This window comes from Pelmatolapia mariae, linkage group LG17 (genome assembly GCF_036321145.2).
Source record: "Pelmatolapia mariae isolate MD_Pm_ZW linkage group LG17, Pm_UMD_F_2, whole genome shotgun sequence".
Classification (NCBI taxonomy): Eukaryota; Metazoa; Chordata; class Actinopteri; order Cichliformes; family Cichlidae; genus Pelmatolapia; species Pelmatolapia mariae.
In genome coordinates, this window is record NC_086242.1 from 30092703 (window position 1) to 30113963 (window position 21261).

The window sequence follows — 21261 nt, forward strand, 5'->3', positions numbered from 1 at the left end:
TGACTATGTGGCCTCATAGGAGCAAGAGCAGTGCCCATGCACTGCATAAGGTCCATGCATAATAATGAAAATCATGAACAATGAAATAATGAAAAGGCTGAGTACGTCTGTCAAAACTACTGCTATACTATGGAAGGTGAGCCATTCAAAACCTGCAATAATGGTGAATAGACCAAATCAATGAAATGCCTCAGTATGATACAACACTAAAATATGTTTATATCTTTGTATTTTATCATGTAATGACTCAGTATATGATAGGATATAGGAGTTTAATGAAAAACCATGTATTCATTACACGGAGTCATTGAAAATCATATGGTAAAGGTGAACAACAAGCAGAGGCTGAACATATAAAATGTCCTGTGTTCAATAAACATGTCAATGATTATGGTGGTGTGAAATGGTCAAGAACTTGTAGAATAGTATTGTATAAGCAAACAGTTTGCATTCATCTTCCACAACTATAGTTGACTTATATTGGTATTTGATACCAAGGAATAATCTGGAAAACTGAATCCCAGAAGCAAATCTATTAGAAAAAGAGTTGGACAACAGACTTCTACCAATTTTGTGAAATTTAAATAGAAATGGTTTTCTGTTCCTAAAAATTCAAAAATTTCTTTCAAATTTTCAAAACTAAGTTTCATCTTGGTTGAAAATTTCTCTAAAAGACATAGATATTGGTTATGTTTGAATTTAAAGATGTTCTCTTAAACAACAACTTCTTTAAAACTATTTACCGACCTGAATCTCTGGCTGACTTTTACAATGGACTTTGTACCTCAGTACCATCTCTATTTATGACTTACTAGTCGTGGTGATCAAACTGCACAGTAACCTTTTCAGCGAACACTAATCATTCTATCACAAAATAAGATATAACATCTATTATATTTTGCAAACTTGTTTTGAGCATCATAGACCAGTCTATATTTTCAGGACTAATTAATCTCATATTTTAATTTAATTATAAGAATAGATGGATTAATTTATATGATGTTTGAAAGAGGACACAAACCTTCTTTTGTAGAATGTTATAAATTATTTTATAGGCAATGAAAGAAACTCTATAAAGTCTATAAATTATTATAGGGTGAGTTTTGTGAAGTGTTGTCTGTGAACTCCTCTGGCGTGTTCAGTGAAACTTGTTGTTTGCGATATGTCATTTTGAGGCTTGTGCAATTCCAGTAGGGAAGTCCATATTTTAACCATTGGCCTCGAATACTGTGATAAACACACAGCAGTTCTGCACAGAAAACGCACAGTTTGTCAAAGGACTTGTGCACAGTGAAAATTTGATTTGCAGTCCACTTGACAGAATGCGACTGTCATTAATCCTTCTGTTTCTCCAGCTATGGGGACATGTGGAAGTTTCTTTCTCAGAAAACGGTAAGTCAGACTTTTTTAAATGCTGTGTTCTTTGTTTAGTTTAAAAGAGAAGACATTTCTTCTCCTTCTACTTACCCTCTTTTTTATTTGTGCTACTATCTCTTTACATAAAAATGAAGATGTAAATTTGGAATCCTTGGTCAATCTATGTATACATCTCTTTCCATGTTGTTTTTTTCAGTATGTTCAAGGCTTCCAAATGTTCCTCACTCCTATGTGTCAGAAAATACTAAAAAAGTTGAGTACCGCGAAGGAGATGTGATACATTTCACATGCGAGACTGGTTATATATCTGGTCCAACCCTCAGATATATATGCACAAATACTGGCTGGGAGAGTTTGCGTCAGGGAAAATGCAACTGTAAGTTAAATGGTTTGCCTGCTATTTTGCTGTTACTCTTATGACTGTATTTATAGGGTTACAAATAATCCTTAATACCTTCTAAGATTCAATTCATAACATTTCACAAAATATCAATTACCAAAGTTTTATCCCAAAACTTTAGTTTTTTGGAATTAGAAACAGTGGTACTGAGAGAGTTGTAAAACTGCTGCAGTATGCTGCTGATAGTAATCTATTGTATGAAAATAGCAAATCGCTTCCTCAAATCCCTGCATCAATAACATTGTACCCACACTTCAATATTGTTATTAACTGAAGAGTTATGTAAAATAGCATAAGAATATATTTATGTCAATGTCGGCAAGCACCTGATTTCATTTAAAAATAAGCAATAATAAGAGAAGAATAAGGTCTAATTCATACTTACTCATGAAAAATATTCTCTTTTCTTTTTTTTCAGTAAAGCCATGTAAACTCCCTGAGGACATTCCCAATGGCTATTATGAAATTATCCGCGGAGAAGAGCTCGTTTTTGGAACAGTTATCAAATACTTTTGCAATCCAGGGTATGTGGATCTATAATGATTCAGTGTCATAATGTACGCTCTCTGAAAGTCCCATGAGGATCACTTATATTTGTGTGTCAAAACAGAAACTCTTCAAGTTGTTTTAAGACAAAAGTCCCGTAATACAATGCTGTTTGGAAAATGTCAACAAGAATGGGACAAAAGGAAGCCATTATTCAAAGGAGCTTTGAAGAAGCCTGGCAGACTACATTAACTACATTATTCCTAAGACTACATTAAAGAAATTACAAGAAAGCTTGCATAAGAGAGTTCAGGCTTATTTTTAAAAATGTTTAAACATAAATTTAGAACTCACTGTTGGTACGACAGTGAGTTCCAAGACCTGTTTCTGCTAATTTTTGCTGTACTTCTTGTGTTAGGTTGACATACCTCAGTCTTTTTTCCCAGTTTCCTTTCCTGAAGAATGGCCACACTTCCACTCAGGTCTTTTCCGATGAGGCTTCAGTGAACAGCAGATAATCAACAGTGTTAAGTGATTTAACAAACAAACATTTCTCTGAAAATGTTTAGGTACAAGGGAAGACCTAAAAATAATTCAGTGTCCAATCACTGATATCCGATCTCAAGACCACTTAAAATGGTTACTTGGAAGCAAAATGATTGCTCAAGACTTGTGCATAGTACTCTATAATTTTTAGTGTGTGGATGAAAATACAAAATGAGATATGAGCTGTAATTGCAGGTATACAATGGGAGATAGCGATGGCACCCGAACTTGTCAGTTGGACGGATGGAGTAGTACTGTGCCAGTATGTGAAAGTAAGTCTTTCAGTCAACACCCCAGCAATGTTACTTTTATCGGCATTTGTAGTTTGAACTAGCTTAACAGTGTATATTTATAAGGTCCTCTGATTACACTCGAAAAATGTGAAAATTTCAGTCGTCCTGTTAGGTATGAGAAATTAGCCTGCTGTATATACCCTGTGTACTACATTTTATATATATTGCTCAAGATTTGTACCAATTCCTGTGGATCCATATTGCACCTGCGATGGTATCACATGACATATAAAGCAACAACTGGTGCTTGTATATAACCCTACCAGTCACTTAGGACAGTGTTTACCAACCACTGTGTCGCAGCACATAGGTGTGCTGTGAGCAATGATCAGGTGTGCCATGGAAGATTATCTGATTCCACCTGATTAGTACTCTAAGCGATCGGTGTAACGGGCAGAACAATTTCATTCTCTTCCAATAGAGGGTAGTACAACTACCTGCTCTAATTAAATGGATTGCCAACTGCCATTAAAACAGAAGAAGACAAAGAAGAAATTACATAATACTCATGCTGTAAAACAATGGAGCACGTAATAGAAACAGATAAATATTTGAAAAGAAAAAGTAATCAGTCTGACCTGGTCCTGAGGAAAATTCTGACCCAGATGGAGGCCCTAGCATGAGTAGTGGTCAGAAGAAAGCAAAAAAGGTATACTGGGAGCAAATCGAACCAATTCTGCTATGCTTGGTGCGCGGGGAAAAATTATCAATATGCTTTTGTGACATTTTTCTTTGGTGGTGTTTTTTCGAATGTGAAATATGTTCCGTGGCTCCAAAAGGTTGGGAAACACTGACTTAGGACACCTAATACACCTTTTGGCTTTTTTTTACATGAACCTTGAACTCATGAACTTATACTTACAGTCCAGTACCTCAGTACATCTTTTTGCTGTTTTCAGGCATTCAGGTTATGCTACTAGAGGTTCATATTTTTAGCACTTCTTCTTCACTCCCCTCTATTTATTTATGACTTGCTTCTTTCTCATATAGTTTATTTATCTTTCCTTATCTTTTTGTGCTCTTGCGTCTTCACCTTACATTATGAAGCATCTTGAGAAAACATTTTTTATGAATTCTTGGTATATGAATAAAACGTAATTTAATTTAATTTAATTGATCAAGGTCAGTGATGTGTCACTCATGGTGAAATGTGATTATTGTGATGAAATCATTCTTAAACTTGTATTTTTGTTGCCCATATTTGTAGCTGCCGAGGGTTGTGAGAAACCACCACATCTTTCAAATGGAGACCCGAAGGAAAGTTCCAGACTGCAGTACAGCCATAGTGAAAGGGTTGAGTACATCTGCCAGGATTACTACAGAATGGAGGGTGGGTCGTACAAAACCTGTGTAAATGGTCAATGGACTGGAGAGATGAGATGCCTCAGTAAGATGTAGATCTCTTTATATTTCTCCATAGTCCATTCTTTGCATTCTGCTTTCTTGCAATTCAGAGGGGAGCACTATGGAGCCATTTTGCAGCCGCTATGTGCAAAACTATAAAAATAGTATAAAGGAAGTATTGTTGCTTGTGTTTAACTCTCAAAATGCATGTTTGGTTATCTTTAAATAAGCTTCTCCATGTTTAACAGTAGCATTCACGGGGCATAATTAAAAAAAAACTTTATTATGTCTACAATCACAATAATGACTCTTACTTATTGTTTTCAGGAATCCCTTGTGCAGTTGGAGTAATGGACCCTAATCTGCAGGTAACTGGATTACCACAAGGGAATGAAGCGATAAGGACTGGGGACACATTACATTTTCGTTGTGCTGATCAGTATAAACTGGAAGGTTCTAAAGTAATCGAGTGTTTAGAAACTGGGTACTGGAATGCTTCCTTTCCATCCTGCTCTGGTATGTTTACTTTAACTGAGAAAAGCTGAAGTGATTAAAGTGATTTGACATGTTTTTTAAATGTCCATATATTTGAGTAACAATTATGTAATCATTATATTTCATTTGTTGAAATTATATAATGATTAAGATTTACATTTTATTTGGTTCCTTTGGGTCTAGACTACTGCTGCATTACACTTTAAACTGAAAGATTAAAAGACTGTCTTCTTTAAAACAGATGAATGCAAAGTCACAAGAATATCAGACAGTGTAAGAATCACATCACACATACAAGGCAATGGGCTAAAGAAAGGACAAAAGCTAACCTTTACTTGCCTTAGGCGTAACCACTTTATGCAAGGCAATAAAACAGTTGAATGTTTGGCAAATGGACAGTGGAGCGATCCGTTTCCAACATGTGGAGGTAAGCCAGTTTTTTTCTACTGTCCACTCACCCGTTATATGTGACAAGAAAAGATCATCCAGTCACAGTGCACTGCAATTTCAGGAGGCTTTAATCACATTTTTTTAATCCCAAAACAAGTTACGGTTACTCAGGCAAAAATTCCATCGGAAATGTTTTTGGACAAGTCTTACGGTTGATCCTAATTACAATCACTGTGTAGGAAATGTCATGTACATATGTGAAGCCCAGTCAGTAATAAGCGCCCAGATAAGCTGCTCATGTTAATAACAGCTGTAAATATAAAAAAGAGAAGTCAGAATAAACCCACAGTAATTTGGAGAGTTGAATCTCTAAAAGGTTTACACAAAAATTGACTGTAAGATGTTGCATAATAGTACTAATAGTACTGCGAATAGATATTAAAAAATATTATATTAACAATTTCAAGTTTTTTGTTTGTTTTTGTCCATATTAATTTAAGATCCTGTGGGTTGTGGGAAACCACCATTACTCTCAGATGGAGACACCAAAACCAGTACTAAAAGGCAATACAGCCATGGAGAAAGGGTTGAGTATATCTGTCAAAATTACTACACAATGGACGGTACACCATATAAAACCTGTGAAAATGGTAAATGGACTGGACAGATGAATTGCCTCAGTAAGTTATAGTTCCATATTATGTTGTATCTTCTAAGATTCTGCATATGTGAAAGTATTTTGGGGTCCCAAGTTTTTTTTACCCTTACATTTAGAGAAAATTGAGTTTACACAGGAATCAGCCTTTCAAGCTGTTGTCATAATTTATTTGAGAAAGGATGCAGAATTTGGGGGCTTCATGTTCTTAGATGTGCTCTGTTTTATGTTATAAAAAAAAAAACGGGAAATTTAAGACAATTTAACTTTAGGATGTTTCACAATTTGATGTTGTGTGATTTCTGTGCTATATCTGGAGTTTTGATACAGATACAAATTGCATTTGATCAGACTTGCTTGGTTTTAAGCACTGTGCCTTTGTAATCAAGACTTGAATAGTTATATATGATATATGTTGTACATTCCTGCATTGATGTACTGTACTGACATTAACAAAATCTTTTCTCTTAACTCTTACAGAACCCTGCACTGTAAATAGAGACGACATGAACAAACACAATATTCAATTCAGATTTGTCAGGGATGATAAGCTGTATTCAGTACATACTGATGTAATTGAGTTCAGCTGTACCAGGGGAAGACCTGTTGGCAGTTTGAGAATGCGTCAGAAGTGCATTGACGGTGTAATGCATCTGCCCACATGCCAGTAACATTTCTGTCTATTGGATACGATGAGCATGAGCACACAAATATATAAAGGATTAGTGCACTGATGTGTGTGGTCATTTTAATAAAAACCTATATACTCAGTCTGTGTTCTTCCTGTACATCTTTTTTTGTGTAAAATCAAAGTCTTTCATAAATCCTTTGTGGACAAATACACAAAATGGTGGCCCTATCTTTCCAGTCTGAACATTTTCTGATTAAACAAAAAGAAGTAAAAAATAAATAAAATTACAAACTCCCTCCCTTTGGCAAGGAGAATAAACAACAAAAAACACTCAACTGTCATTAGACCCTTCCTTTCCCAGATCTTACCTGCCATTATAGTGTTTTGGTAACCCAGATTTGCACACATGCATGTAACAGTAATTGCATGTAATGTTATTTTAATAAAAGTATCACGGGGTCTGTTTTAATTCTTACATAAGTTTAACTCTGCTGAAAGTCTTGGGGCTTTGGGGTCCATGGCCTAACAATGAAATAACCCCTTTTCCACAGACTTTTTAGGCCTGGAGTCCAGCATCCACATGTTGATTAATTGAGTTCACTAATCATTTAAGTTGAGTTACTTTTGCCTTCCCATCAGCTTGATGCATTCTGGCCATTCTCCCTTGACCCCTGGCATCAGCGAGGCTTTTTCAGCAAGAAAACTGCCCATCACTGGATATCTTCTCTTTTTCTGAAAATTCTTTGTAAACCCTTGTAAAGTACATTTGAAAGTCCTGTGCTTTGTACACCTAACCACCAATCCAGTCCTTCTCCGTAGCACTTGTACAATAGGAGTCCAAGGTTGTACTTAAATAGAAACATTTGGACAGAGCCACTGGACAGTCTGTGCTGTGACCTGATCTCTCTGGGTGGAGTTCGAGCTGGGGGAGGTCACTGAACATTGAAGCTACTGAAATTCTCCTCAGAAAACATTCGCCAAAAGAACATGAAGTTGTCTTTAATCCTTCTGTTTCTTCAGCTGTGGGGGTGTGTGGAAGTTTCTTTGTCACAAAATGGTAAAGTGATCTGTAATTGTTTTTCAGTGTACCTAAAATCACATGTTTTACCTTTGTGGAAAAGCAGTTAAAGAAGAGTGCTGTATACAATGCATGTGGTCATTACAGGTATTTACTTACTGCAGGGGAAAAGCATGGTATGAATGTAATTGTCTTATTTTTACACTATTACAACTACTTGACTTTGCATGCATTCACACAACCCTAAAATATGTATATTTTTGTGTTTACATACATATATGTGCTAGTAATATAATGTAGGACTAAAAAGTAATTATAGTTGATTTTACTACTTGCTATGTTTTGGGGTTTTTTTTGGCTTGTTTTTGTTTTATGTTTGGGGTTTTCTTTGAAGGGGTGGGGGGCTCTAGTACTTTTATACTTATACTTATTTTTTCCCTTTACCATTAATGGTAATTGATGGTTAATTTCTTATATTATTCTTTAATGATGTATGTCATACATAAATCCTGCTATCTGTGTTATTAGGTGAAGTATATCCACAAATTATGTAGATGCAACTGAAATACATGTTTTGTGGTCTTAACCGTTTAGGAGAATGGTTGTAGACATACTTTGATTTTGTAACTGTTTTCCTTATAGAGCTTCAGTCATTCTTTTTTAACATCTTTATATGTGACGAATTGTAACTTTTTGTCTTTTAGTGTGTTCAGTGCTCCCAAATGTTCCTCACTCTCACGTGTCAGAAGGAACCAGCAAAGCTGTGTACCAGGAAGGAGATGTGATACATTTTTCTTGTGAATCTGGTTACATATCAGATCAGATCTCAACCTTTGTATGCACAACTGATGGTTGGCTGGTGCTCCGTCAGGGAAAGTGCTACTGTAAGTTGCATGGCTTCCTGTTTTTATCATCACTAACTAAACTTGTGCTATTGCTGCAATGTGGATGTAATAACTCTAACCCTTAATGACAGCATTACCCTGACTCTTACTCTAACTCCAACCATACTGCATGCCATGTACCCCTAAAAATGTCAAACACAAAAAGTTGTAAAGCATACCAAGAGCAACATTATATGGATTTTCATAGGATCGACCCATTAGAGGTCAGGGAAGGCGTTGGGTTTATAGCTAAATAGTAGGGGTGCAACGATACACAAAATTCACGGTTCGGTTCGGTTCGATACTTTGGTGTCACGGTTCGATATTTTTTCGATACAAAAAATGTTCATGCCTTTTTAATTTGTCATTTATTAAAATTAAAAATATATAATTTAACTCAAAAGTACAGTTTTTAAATGTAATGTTGCTGAAACAACAAAGTAATAAAAAAAAAAAAATCTATCTGATCGAGAAATCCCTCATCTTTGGAAAAAGAGAGTTTATTACAGAGAAATGGCTCTTTCCAAAATAAAAGCTATACTATACGCTTCTTCTGGGGTATATTCTCAGCAGCATATTAAACATATCAGGTCCCCATAAGGAGAATCATGTGCTAACGGCTGTCTAAATGACTCGGGTAAAGTTTGTAGCATGCGTGCTTGTTGTTTTTGTCTGCTTCCACTTGTCTTTGCACTAGGATGATGTCGGAGTAAATGTGCAGTCATATTCGTTGTGTTCCCACTAGTGTTGTCAGCGTTAATCTGAAATGACGTTAACGCCACAACACGGCAAATCTCCGTTAACGAGCTACCGCGGATCGCCCCCTGCCTGGGGCTGGACGGCGTCAACACCTTAACGAGCAAACTGCGCTAACGCAGTAGTTCCCACCCATGTAATTGAGCATTGCGTGGCACATCCGACATACTGTTTTACTTTTGTCCATGACGCGCTTACCTTCAGGGTCATACTTCACATGAAGACCAAAATAGTTCCAAAGGCCAGATATGAGTGAGGGTGGGGGAGGTTCAATTTGCTTTGTTGCAACAAGTTTAGCTTCTGTCTTGCTAGCTTGCGCTGCGCTCAGTGGATCTGCGCTCGACAGTGCAGCCTAGGCGGAGTAGTCGAACGCAGATCCACTGAGCGCTCAACACAGACAGCATCGTCAGAAGAAAAGTTGATAAAATTAATTAAAAATTTTGTATTGTTCGATACACATGCATACCGAACCGAAAGCACTGTATCGAACGGTTCAATATCGATACGAGTATCGTTGCACCCCTACTAAATAGGTACATTTTCTGGAGGCACACAATAGGCCTGCTTATAAAAGTGTCTTTAAGAGGAAATTAAATGATGAAAAAGGAGCTGATCGCATCAGAAAGATTGTTCCAAAGCATGATTACCCATGGTCCTCTGCTGAAATTTGGCGATGGCCAGCAGAGCTTAGGACTTTTAGTTTCTGTTATTCACATAGATTGCAAACTACCAACCTTAACAAGCCTTGACAGCCATTGTCCTAAAACAACTGCACATTACTGGCATTACTATTGTTAGTAGTAATGATGGGTAGTCATTTCCTTATACATACATATATCTTGGCTTAGTCACTCAGTATGTTTTTAATCTTTGTGTTTTTTTCTCTTCTTTTCCCATTTTACATTGTTTTGTGTATTAGCATGTTTAACGCTTCCAGATGTTCCCAATGCCCAAGTAACACAAGAGACAAGAAAATCTCAGTATCGAGCAGGAGACATGATACATTTCGCTTGCGAACCTGGCTATACATCAGCTCTCACCATCAAATATGTATGTGCGACTGAGGGCTGGCAGCCACTCCACAAGGGATCGTGCTACCGTGAGTTCAAAAGCTTTCTGTTCTTCTCTCACTCTCATGTGATTGACTACAATTCAATAAGCAGAGATCATTAGAAGGGATTTAACATGAATTATTGATATATAGAATTCAATTTAGGTTTTTAGTGATTACACTCCAGAAATGAAGATGGAGGCTTGGATGGAAGCCTGGGAGAATGACCGCAGCTGCCCTGGGGCGCACTGACAGAGGCAAGGCTGCCGGACACTGGCGCCACCGGGCCCTCTGACCACCACCAGTAGGCAACGGGTGAAGTGTCTTGCCCAAGGGTCTGTCAAGACTGTCGGAGCCGGGGCTCAAACCGGCAACCTTCCGATTACAAGACAAACTGCCAACTCTTGAGCCACGATCGCCCCTACGTAGAGACTTTGTCATGTCAGATCAGATTCCAAATATATTTGAATTCACATCAGTCATCATTTTATTCAACAGTGTTTCTGTCAAGTCATTATGAAATATGACCCTGCATCTCAATGACAGAAAGATCAGTTTAATAACTGTATTACAAGAGAAATTTTGAAAACTCCATTTTTTAAAATAATGTCAGTTGTCACTGGTGACAAACACTAACCGTAATTGTAACACTAGATAATCAGAATTTTTTTTTTTTAATTAAATAGTTCTCCCAAATCTGGGCAATAACGGGAAAAATCATGCTTACTGAAAAAACTATTCACATATTTTCCAGAAACATTCTATTTTTTGTTTCACCAAACTATAGGCTAGAGTTAAAGTTACCCACACTACATAAGGGAACCTATAGGGTTAATGACTTAAATCTTAGCGTGTTTAACTGACACAGCAGATGGTTTGCTTACACAGGTTGTCCTTGTAAACAGTTTGCAAAGGGCAGCTATTTTGAAACTATTTGCCTGGAAATTAGATAAACGTTTAGTGAGTTAGATCCATGAACAAACTCATGGGTATGGGTGTCACGTCTTTGAACTGTTTCCATTCCAGGGTGGAATGATTGTACGGCATACATCTTTAAAATCTATTAAAAAAAGAAAGAATTGTGTGCACAATGTTAAATCAGTCATTTCACACTTAAAAATAGCATTTCAAGGTAATCATTAAAAGCCCCAAATTACAATGATATCCATGTTCATGATGATTGTAAAACTTTTGACTACAGCTGTAGTTTTCACAGTGGTTTATCTCCATTGGTTTGAACCTTCGTGTCTCAAGCACAAATACGTGCACACAGGTTGAAGCCTGGCAAAATGGATTCTGACATGATCTGGCAAATATAAAAACTGCAGCAAATATAAAGATTCTGGCCAGTGATTTCTTGCCTTCTGAAGTCTTTTCTTTTCTCCTTTAGTTTCATCTTCCACATGTGACCCTCCTCCTACACTTCAAGGGTTAACAGTGAAAGGTTTACCGGAAAATTCTATTCCCATACGTCCCGATCACATCCTTACATTCAGCTGTGATGGTCCTGGGAAGTATCTGAATGGCGTTTCTGTGCTGATATGTGGACAAGACGGACAATGGAATAATCCATTCCCGACTTGCGTAGGTAAAGAACATGTTTAAATCCCTTTACTGACAAAATGCAATACCTGTTTAAACAATATGGCAATAGTTCAGGTTTGACCTGTGTGTATTTTGAAGCATAATTTAAATATCCAATAAGATTTTTTCTCTCTTCTGGTGTTCACTAAGACCAACTACTCTCTTGCTTTAGCTCTCATTCTTAGTGCTATGCAGTTTTGTTACATAAACTCACGTATATTTCTACATGTTTTGCTCTTTTCAGATAGATCTTGTAAAGTCGGTGTTATGCATCCTCATCTCTACGTAGCTGGATTACCACCATCAAATGAAATAATGGCGACTGGACATAAGTTGCATTTTCTTTGCAGCAATACACATGTACTAATTGGGTCTACAGAAATTGAGTGTTTAGAAAATGGACAATGGAATTCCCCCTTTCCTACTTGCTCTGGTATGTGCACTTTTACAGTATTACTGCAATAATGTGAGGTAACAGAAATGAGCTGTTACTGTGATAAGGGTTTCTGTTTTTAAGTTGCTGTTGGGAGCAATTTTGTATTGCAGGGAAACATCAGCATTCTGTAGCAGTTGTGTTGTTGCCCTTGTATCACATAAATCATTTATTTAATGATTCTGATGAACCTGTAAGGTCAAAGTCATCATAGGAAGTATTCTACTCCCAATACTCTATTTTTTAGGCTGATCTGCTGTTTATGTCTAATATTGTAGGTTCTTGAGATAACGGCTCTTGTGAACTAGCATCACATAAATATTACTGAACTAGATTCATTCTCCAGCTGTTTTCCAGTTTTCATCTTTCCTAAGAAAGAGACACCTGTCTAGTTGGAAAATGTCTCTTCATGGACTTTTTATTTTGGAGTTATTTTTTATATTGAAATCTTTTACTTTCAAGGTTTTTTTATATATTGAGAATAGATTATAAAATTATTTACCAAAGTAGACGAAAAGTAATGCTGATTTATGCAGACACTTGCATCACATTTGGTTTCTTGTTCATACTGTAAACCTCACAGTACAACAGATTCTCTTCTTCAAAACACAGAAATGTTCATTCCCTTAAGTACCAGCCAGTTTACACCGCGTTCCAAATTATTATGCAAATGATATTTTTCTCTGTTTTTCCTAAATAGTCGATTCAAATGACAGTCGGTATAATTTTCGAGTCATTAACCAATAGACTATAATTCAAATGTTACTGAACAAAACTCCCAATGAAAACAGTATGTTTTTCAAAAACAAAAGACTTGAAATGCACTGTTCCAAATTATTACGCACACAGAATTTCAAAAGATTTTATAGGCTGTAGAGAATTGAAAATGGTCATTTGTTGAATTTGCAGCATTAATAGATCAATTTTACTGAAATCAAAAGGTATTTCAATCCAAAACATGTTAACAGGTCAAGTTACAAATTAACATAGGACCCCTTATTTGATAGCAGTTTTACAATTCTTGTATCCATGGAACTTGTAAGTTTTTGGAAAGTTTCTACTTGAATGTCTTAACAGGATGTCAGAATAGCCTCCCACAGCTGCTGTTTGGATGTGAACTGCCTCCCACCCTCATATTTTTTTGCTTGAGGATGCTCCAAAGGTTCTCAATAGGATTGAAGTCAGGGAGGAATAGGGACCACACCATGAGTTTCTCTCCTTTTATGCCAATAGCAGCCAATGATGCAGAGGTATTCCTTGTAGCATGAGATGGTGCATTGTCTTGCATGAAGATGGTTGTGTTGCAGAAGGTACAGTTCTTCTCTTTTTACCATGAAAGAAAGTGGTCAGTCAGAAACTCCACATACTTTGCAGAGGTCATTTTCACACCTCCAGGGACCCTAAAGGGTCCGACCAGCTCTCTCCCCGTGATTCCGGCTCAAAACATGACTCCACCACCTCCTTGCTGAAGACGCAGCCTTGTTGGGACATGGTGGCCATCCACCAACCATCCACCACTGTATCCATCTGGACCATCCAGGGTTGCACTGCACTCATCAGTGAACAAGACTGTTTGAAAATTAGTCTTCATGTAGTTCTGGGCCCACTGTAGCCATTTCTGCTTGTGAGCATTGGTTAGGGGTGGCCGAATAGAAGGTTTATGCACAACTGCAAGTCTCTGGAGGATCCTACACCTCAATGTTCGCAGGGCTCCAGAGGCACCAGCAGCTTCAAATATGTGTTTGCTGCTTTGTAATGGCCTTTTAGCAGCTGCTCTCTTAATCTGATGTATTTGTCTGGCAGAAACCTTCCTCATTGTGCCTTTATCTGCACGAACCCATGTGTGCTCTGACTCAGCCACAAATCTCTTAACATTTTGGTGATCATGCTTAACTTTTTGTGAAATATCTAAGGTTTTCATTACGTGTCCAAGGCATTCAACTATTTCACGCTTTTCAGCAGTAGAGAGATGATTTTTTCCTTCCTAAATTGCTTGAAAATGGTGGTCTGCTTAATAATGTGGAACATCCTTCTTTAGTAGTTTTTCCTTTAATTGGGCTCACCTGGCAAACTAATGATCATAGGTGTCCGAGATTGATTTCAGTGATACAAAGAGTCCTAAGACACAAGTCCATCCATGGGTTTAATTGAAAAACAACTCATTTAATCTTTATGACACTTAAACACAATTTGCATAATAATTTCGAACGCGGTGTAAAATATATCTTTGCTAGTTTTGTTCTCTCTGTTATGCTGTAGCTACAGGAGATTTGTTGAGGTTTAATATAAATGACTGAAACTTAGATACCATTTTAATCTAAAGTTAACAAGGGGATTTGAAAGCGTAGTTGTCTGAGGCAAAAATGCATTTCAGCACACTGAAACTGGAATGAAATTAGAATATCGGGTTTTTGTTTAAAACTATCAGTTTCAAATGATATCCAATGACTGAATAGTTGTGGTTATCAATATCTGTCAACAATAGGGAATTTTCTCTGCCTAGATATCATCCCATTCAGTGTTGATCAGTCTGCCCTGCTTAAAGGAAATAATGGGCAACTATTGTCCACATTACAGCTATTTGAGCTCACCAGCTATGTGAGTGAAAGTTGTTTGGATTCTGTGCTGTAGATGGCAAAACTGCCTTTAAGAACGGCAATAATGTGCAAGAATCAGGTTACATGATAGAAACTGTTACTAAATAAATTTATTGTGACAAAATGATGCCTGAACCTGATTTTTTTTTTCTCTGTTGCTCACATTTTTGTAGGTGACCAGGGTTGTGGGAGGCCACCGCCTCTTTCAGACGGAGACACCAAAACAAGTACTAAACAGCAGTACCAACATAATGAAAGGGTTGAATATATTTGTCAGCGTTACTACGCCATGGATGGTGGACTGTTCAAAACCTGTGTGGATGGTGAATGGATTGGAGAGATTAGATGCCTCCGTAAGTTGCAGTGCCCTTTTCAATTTCTGCATTCTAAGAAGATAATTATTAAGTAATTTTGATTTATAGTTTTAGTATTTTTGCGTACTGCAGAAGTTTAATTAACGTTAACAAAATTGTACAATGCTGCTACATATCAGAGTCATTAGACACTGAAAAGGAAACGTAACCATATTGTGATGATAATTTATATAGGGCAAGTTGCCCTGTATACGAAAACCACTTTGGTGCATGTTATTCACTAATGGACTTTGTGGTAAAACTATGACCTTTAAAAATATATATGTATTTGTTTGTTTGTTTGTTTGTTTGTTTGTTTTTTTACGTCCTGCTCCGTGAGTCCTGCATTTGGGTTCGACTTTGCCTGCCACACAGCAAACCCTGGAAAAACTAATCACAGAGAAATTCGATAATGATAATAATTAATAAATAATCATTATTTAATAATTATTAAATATAATTATTAATTACTAAATAATTTAATTATTATTAGCCATTAAATATTTTTAATTATTTAATTAATTATTTATATGGCATGTTTCAAATCATGGCCAATCAAGTCCTTTAAAGAACACAATGGTTTTTGATTCACCCCAATATTCTGTACATTCCCATATTTAACTAACATTAAAAGTCTGTTTATCTTTTCTCTTACAGAACCCTGCGTTGTGAATAGAGAAGACATGAACAGACATAATATTCAGTTCAGGTATAGAGTGCATGATAAACTGTATACAGAACATCACGATACAGTCCATTTCATTTGTACCAGAGGACACAGACATGTTGGGACACTGGGAATGCGTCAGAGGTGTGAACACGGTGTGATAAATTTGCCAACTTGCCAGTAAGGAGGTTTTGATGTAATACGTTAGTTAAACATGAGTACACCAATGTGTAAATAATTAACCAGAGTGAAGTAATAGTGCTGTTGTGATCATTTTAATAAAAACATATAAGCTAAGTCTGTTTTCTGCCTCCACATGTTTTCTGTGCATAAATCCTGTGCCACAAATACAGAACAAAATCTGCCCTTACTTGGCTCAGCCTGTGCAGTTTCTTATTAGAGAAATAAAAATGTACATAAAAATGAATTATTAAAATACATTTAAATACAAAAAACAGTTGCACAAATCTTCCCAGTAACTGGATGATAAAAACAAGTGACCAGCAAGATATTCTTTGGCATGCTGGACCTCAGGTAGGATCTGTTTAGCTTTGAAATCTCTGCATCAGCTGAGATACTGAAAGACTGACAGAGTTTTTGAGAACACCTCACAAATTTGGATACATTTCTTGGAGTTTCAAGTTTGGGTTATGGTTTTCTATAGCAACTATAGCAACTCAAGTTCTCCCCCAACTCTGAGTGGTCTTTATAGCCCAGTGTGATACTAAAGTTCTGTCAGGTCACATGAGAGACTAAAAAAGCCTCCAACCTCTAGCCTCTTCAGCAACTCACTCAAAGTCTTAGCAAATAATCTGTACTTTAAAAAAAAAATGCCACATTGTTGACCTCTGACTATCTTTGTTCAAGAATGGCATCTTCATTTATTTCTTTGCAAACGCCCATGGCTGACATTTGTGCAGTCTTACAGTCTTTTACACCCTGCAGTTGCTGAGGTGCTGAGTTTCTGTCTTTCTCTCTTTTTGAAAAGACTAACTGCACTACAAAACTGTAAAGATGCTCAAATAGTTTTAGCAAACATCCTCTGACAGAAGATGTTCTGTTTTGAAAGGGCAAATGTGTAACATGACATATACTGATGAAAAAGAAATATATCCCAGAATCCTAAATAACTAATTCCCTTTAATGTTTTCAAAGGAATTGTAGCAGAATAAATGTTATATTTAATATTGAATAGCTGCTTACAGGTTGATGGTCAATCACATTATATGGTCATTCTGTAAATAGTAGCCACTATCTGGGCATTCGTCACTCGCTCACTATAAATCGGGGGTCGGGAACTCCAGGCCTCAAGGGTCGTTGGCATGCTGGTTTTAGATATCACCCTGGGTCAACACACCTGAATCAAATGATTAGTTCATTACCTACCTCTGGAGACCTTCAAGACATGTTGAGGAGGTAATTTATCCATTTAAATCAGCTGTGTTGGCTCAAGGACACATCTAAAACCTGCAGGACACCAGTCTTTGAGGCCTGGAGTTCCCCCACCCCTGCTATCAATAGTAGCCACTATCTGGGCATCCCTCACTCACTCACCTGTTGCTGTATGCATCCGGGACTCAAGTCACAAGACCTCCCTAGCTGTTACAGAAAGGAGTTGCGTACATGCCGCTGCTGCCTCAGTATGAACTGGATACATGTTTTTGAATTGGCAATGATTTGTAAATTCTTATTTTTTGTTACACCGTTGGAAGGAAGCCCTTTTTATTTTGCAGAGTATGTGTGTGTTTCTGCAGTAGGATTGCAAGAGGGTTTAGATGTGTTATTAACTTGTGTTTTCTATTCTGAAGCTGAAGGCCTAAAGTGGAGAGGACTGGGTGCTTTGGTGTTGGGATCTTCAGTGTGCCGTGGTCATTTATGCACCCCTGGTTTCAGCTGCAGCTTAGTGTGTGTGTGTGTGTGTGTGTGTGTGTGTGTGTGTGTGTGTGTGTGTGTGTGTGTGTGTGTGTGACATCAATAGCCTCATATTGATATAGCCTCAGTGCTCAGGGTGATGACGCTGCTCTTTTGCCAGTAAAAGCTTTAGATATCTGGAACTGACGTGAGCTGCCTGAAAGAAAAACAACATGTTATGAATAAAATTGCTAAAGGTGGTTCAGAACAAACTGTGGGGGTGTCCAAATTCATAGGCTGCATCCTCCTGAGGCCGCATTTGTAGACTACGTAGACTACGTGTGACTACGTCACGAAGGCTGTCCAAATTCGTAGACTCCTCCAAATGCGGCCGACAAATGCGTCCTCCTTTATTACTCCTTTATTACAATATTACTCTCATTACTCTTTCTGGGTCACAAAATAAACTTTTAAGATATTTTCAGGCAAGAATGTAGCTGTGTAAACTTCAAATATCTGCTCGGTTTATCAAGATATCGCATATTTGCAAAGCGCTCTCGATAGCTAGCCGGTTCACTAGAGCCAGCGAGAACAGCGAACTCCTGGTGCATCGTTTTCAAACCCCCGTGGTTGTCGCTACTCAGGTTAAACATGATATATAGGTCACTTAGATAACTAACACCCCGGTTCTGTTAGCCGTCAGGGCTGGGGGGCTGGGAGGAGGTGCTGGCCGTCAGATTGGGGTCTGTGATGCGGGGCCTCCCTGCTACTGCAGATAAGGAGGCGGTCCGCTTGCCTCCACCCCAGAGAGAAGGGTTACACCTCCTGGGTCTAGGTGCGGCTTGCCCCTCTGGGGGCGGGGGTACCTGGACCTGGGATATAGAGTATGTTTGGGGAGTGTGATTGTCTGTGCAGTGTCTATTTGTGTCTGTCTACACGTTGGGTAAGTGCCGAGTATTTGGTTGTGTATATGGGGGTGGGAATACACGTTTGAGTCTGCGTGCGCCTGTTCGTCTGTGTCTATATGTCAGGTTGGGTCTTAGACTCCACCTCTCTGGGAACATCTCAGGCCCTCCAAAGTACGGAGGCCTATCTCCCCTCACCACACTCCCTGCCGGTGGCTGATGCCCTCAGACGTTGGTGTGCTGGTGGTTCTTGTCGACTGGGGCTGGGCACTCATGTATGTACCGGCTCACTCCTGGTGGCCGATTGGCGGGGCCTGGCGCCTGTGGCCCGGCTGGACCCCTTCCGGGGGGTGGGGTGTCCTCAGGCCTCTGGCCTCTGGGCCTGAAGCTCGGTCCTCTCTGGCGCAGCTGGCTGCTGGCAGAGCCCGCGGGCACGCCACTGCAACCCCCTCTGGCCTCTGCTCTGTGGCTGCTGGGTGACCTCTCGTTTGGGGCTCTACTCAGCTCTTCCCAGGAGGGTGGCACGGTTCCCCCCCCTTTGGTGGCCCTCCTTGGGTCCTCGTACTCTGGGGCCTCTAGATGTCTGGGGCCTGGATCTCCTCCATATCTGCTTCATGCCCTGGGGGACGGGGCTATGGCTCCCCACACTCCCTAGCAGATCGTTACATGGAGAAACCTTTGGAATACAAGCATGCTTATCCACACAGGTGTACACACGGGTGTTCACAGACACAAACTACACCTTTCTTGGCTGCTACCTCAAAGCACATTGTGCGCTGTCTATCTTGCGTGCTGCACAATAACATTTAATATTTAGTATCTACTGTTATCTACTGCTAGCTAGTTTATTGTGATGGTGCTGTATTTATTATGTTGCTGTTTTTTGTTTGTTTGTTTTCTCTTCTGTTTTTGTTCTCCATACAGGTGATCCAGGTGTTTTGTTTGTTTTCTCTTTCTTTCTTCTCCCCTTTCTCACCATCTCTTCTCCCCTCTATTTTTCTTTCTCCCCCTCTTTCTTTCATTCTTTCTCCCTGTCCTATCCCCCAGTCATGTCTGTCCCGACTGTAACAACCGAAAATAAAATAAATACATAATTATAATAAAGGTCAATCAAATGGACCAATATGGCAAGGCCATGATGATCCACTTGGTAAAGTAAATCCACTTGGCATCTCTCTTGGCCTTAAGACAACAATTCTGATGGCTAAAGATCCAAACGGGACAGGGGGAAGAAAAAAAAAAAAAAAAAAAAGATAACTTAAAAATGTTATTGTTTGGCTTTTTTCAGTGTTATATTTGTTCGTGAGTAAATCGGTTTGGCTGAGATTACAGCTGAATAAACGTCAAACGGAAAACTGATAAAACAGAAGTGTGACATGATCGAGAATTTGCACCAGTGTCCTGTTATATTTTAAAAAGTAAGGAGCAGACAGCTGAACTCCACCGAGACAGCTGGTGATGCAAATCTGAAGGCTAGACCCTCCAATTTCACAGCCGCTCACTTCCAGTTTACCCGGCCTTCAGAGGACCCGGCCCACGCAGACCGTGAAGGCCAGGTCCGCAGGAGGATGCAGCCCCTGAATTTGGACACCCCTTCTCTCTTTCTCAACTATATAGTGCTGTGAAAAAGTATTGGTCCCTTCCTGATTTTTTGCATATTGTTTCAGACAATCAAACAAATTTTAATATTAGACAAATATAACAGGAGTAAATGCAAAACACAGTTGTTAAATTATCATTTTTTTTATTAAGGGAAAATCCATTCAAACCTACCCGGCCCTGTGTGAAAAATTCATTGCATTCAAATTCATTAGAAAAATAAATGAGACAAACTACAAATTCTAATTATGATTTCTGATCTCACAACTGTTTTTGGCTAAACTATTACAGTATAATATTGGAGTCATAATAAGCGTTCCTAATCTGGGACATGATATTACCAAATCTATACAACAATTCTTACATCAGATGAATTGAAAGGTAAATGGAAATGATAATGGAAAGAGATGTGAGTTTGACCATTTTTGCTGTTTTTAGGTTGAACATAATTGCAAATATGGAGTGGATCACTAGAGACAAATGTTTGCTGACATTCTGTATTCACTCCTTCTTTACTTCTGATTTTATTTCCATTAAAAGACAGAAAACATTTGTCTCTTTATTGAGTTTGTAGCTGTTCCTGTCACTACACACACAAAACAAATCTCATATATACTGACTGCCTCGTGACACAACACAACATTAGTGACGTGCAGTTGTTTCCAAGCCTGGCCTCTTATCTTCTATGAGTTTAGGTTGAACTGAACATGTACATTTGAGTTAGAACCAAGTCGTGTCCAATGGCAAAACATCAAAATTAGAAAATGATTCACAATTTACCATCACAAATGTTTTAGACCAACCAAATGTGACATTAATCTCTTCTTTAGAAGGAACTTGTTAAGTACAAAAGCTGGAAAAGGTTAGATTTACATTACAATTCAAATCAAAATGACTGAAGATGTGCCGGGTAATCGGTTAAGGAAAGGACCAAACTGCCTGGACA

General features: G+C 38.3%; 2 protein-coding genes across 2 annotated transcripts; both read left to right on the forward strand.

Annotated features, from left to right (window-relative positions):
• Positions 1 to 1321: 1321 nt before the first annotated feature.
• Positions 1322 to 6657, forward strand: LOC134646781 (complement factor H-like). The gene is made up of 9 exons (XM_063500710.1): positions 1322 to 1392; positions 1574 to 1753; positions 2196 to 2301; positions 3005 to 3081; positions 4310 to 4489; positions 4774 to 4962; positions 5183 to 5368; positions 5832 to 6011; positions 6467 to 6657. Exons 1-9 carry the CDS (start codon positions 1323 to 1325, stop codon positions 6655 to 6657), a joined length of 1359 nt encoding a protein of 452 aa, XP_063356780.1. The 5' UTR covers position 1322.
• A 1106-nt stretch (positions 6658 to 7763) lies between these two features.
• LOC134646687 (coagulation factor XIII B chain-like) lies at positions 7764 to 20341 on the forward strand. Its single transcript, XM_065469464.1, has 8 exons — positions 7764 to 7782; positions 8340 to 8519; positions 10195 to 10374; positions 11717 to 11914; positions 12155 to 12343; positions 15114 to 15293; positions 15951 to 16002; positions 20140 to 20341. The coding sequence occupies exons 1-8, from the start codon at positions 7764 to 7766 to the stop codon at positions 20339 to 20341; spliced, it is 1200 nt and encodes a 399-aa protein (XP_065325536.1).
• Positions 20342 to 21261: the final 920 nt, after the last annotated feature.

Coding starts and splice junctions, on each gene's coding strand:
- LOC134646687 (XM_065469464.1), top strand. Junction 11,915..12,154: donor TCCATTCCCGACTTGCGTAG/GTAAAGAACATG, acceptor TGCTCTTTTCAG/ATAGATCTTGTAAAGTCGGT. Junction 12,344..15,113: donor CCCCTTTCCTACTTGCTCTG/GTATGTGCACTT, acceptor ACATTTTTGTAG/GTGACCAGGGTTGTGGGAGG.
- LOC134646781 (XM_063500710.1), top strand. CDS start 1,323: ATGCGACTGTCATTAATCCTTCTGTTTCTCCAGCTATGGGGACATGTG. Junction 1,393..1,573: donor AGTTTCTTTCTCAGAAAACG/GTAAGTCAGACT, acceptor TGTTTTTTTCAG/TATGTTCAAGGCTTCCAAAT. Junction 4,963..5,182: donor TTCCTTTCCATCCTGCTCTG/GTATGTTTACTT, acceptor TCTTTAAAACAG/ATGAATGCAAAGTCACAAGA.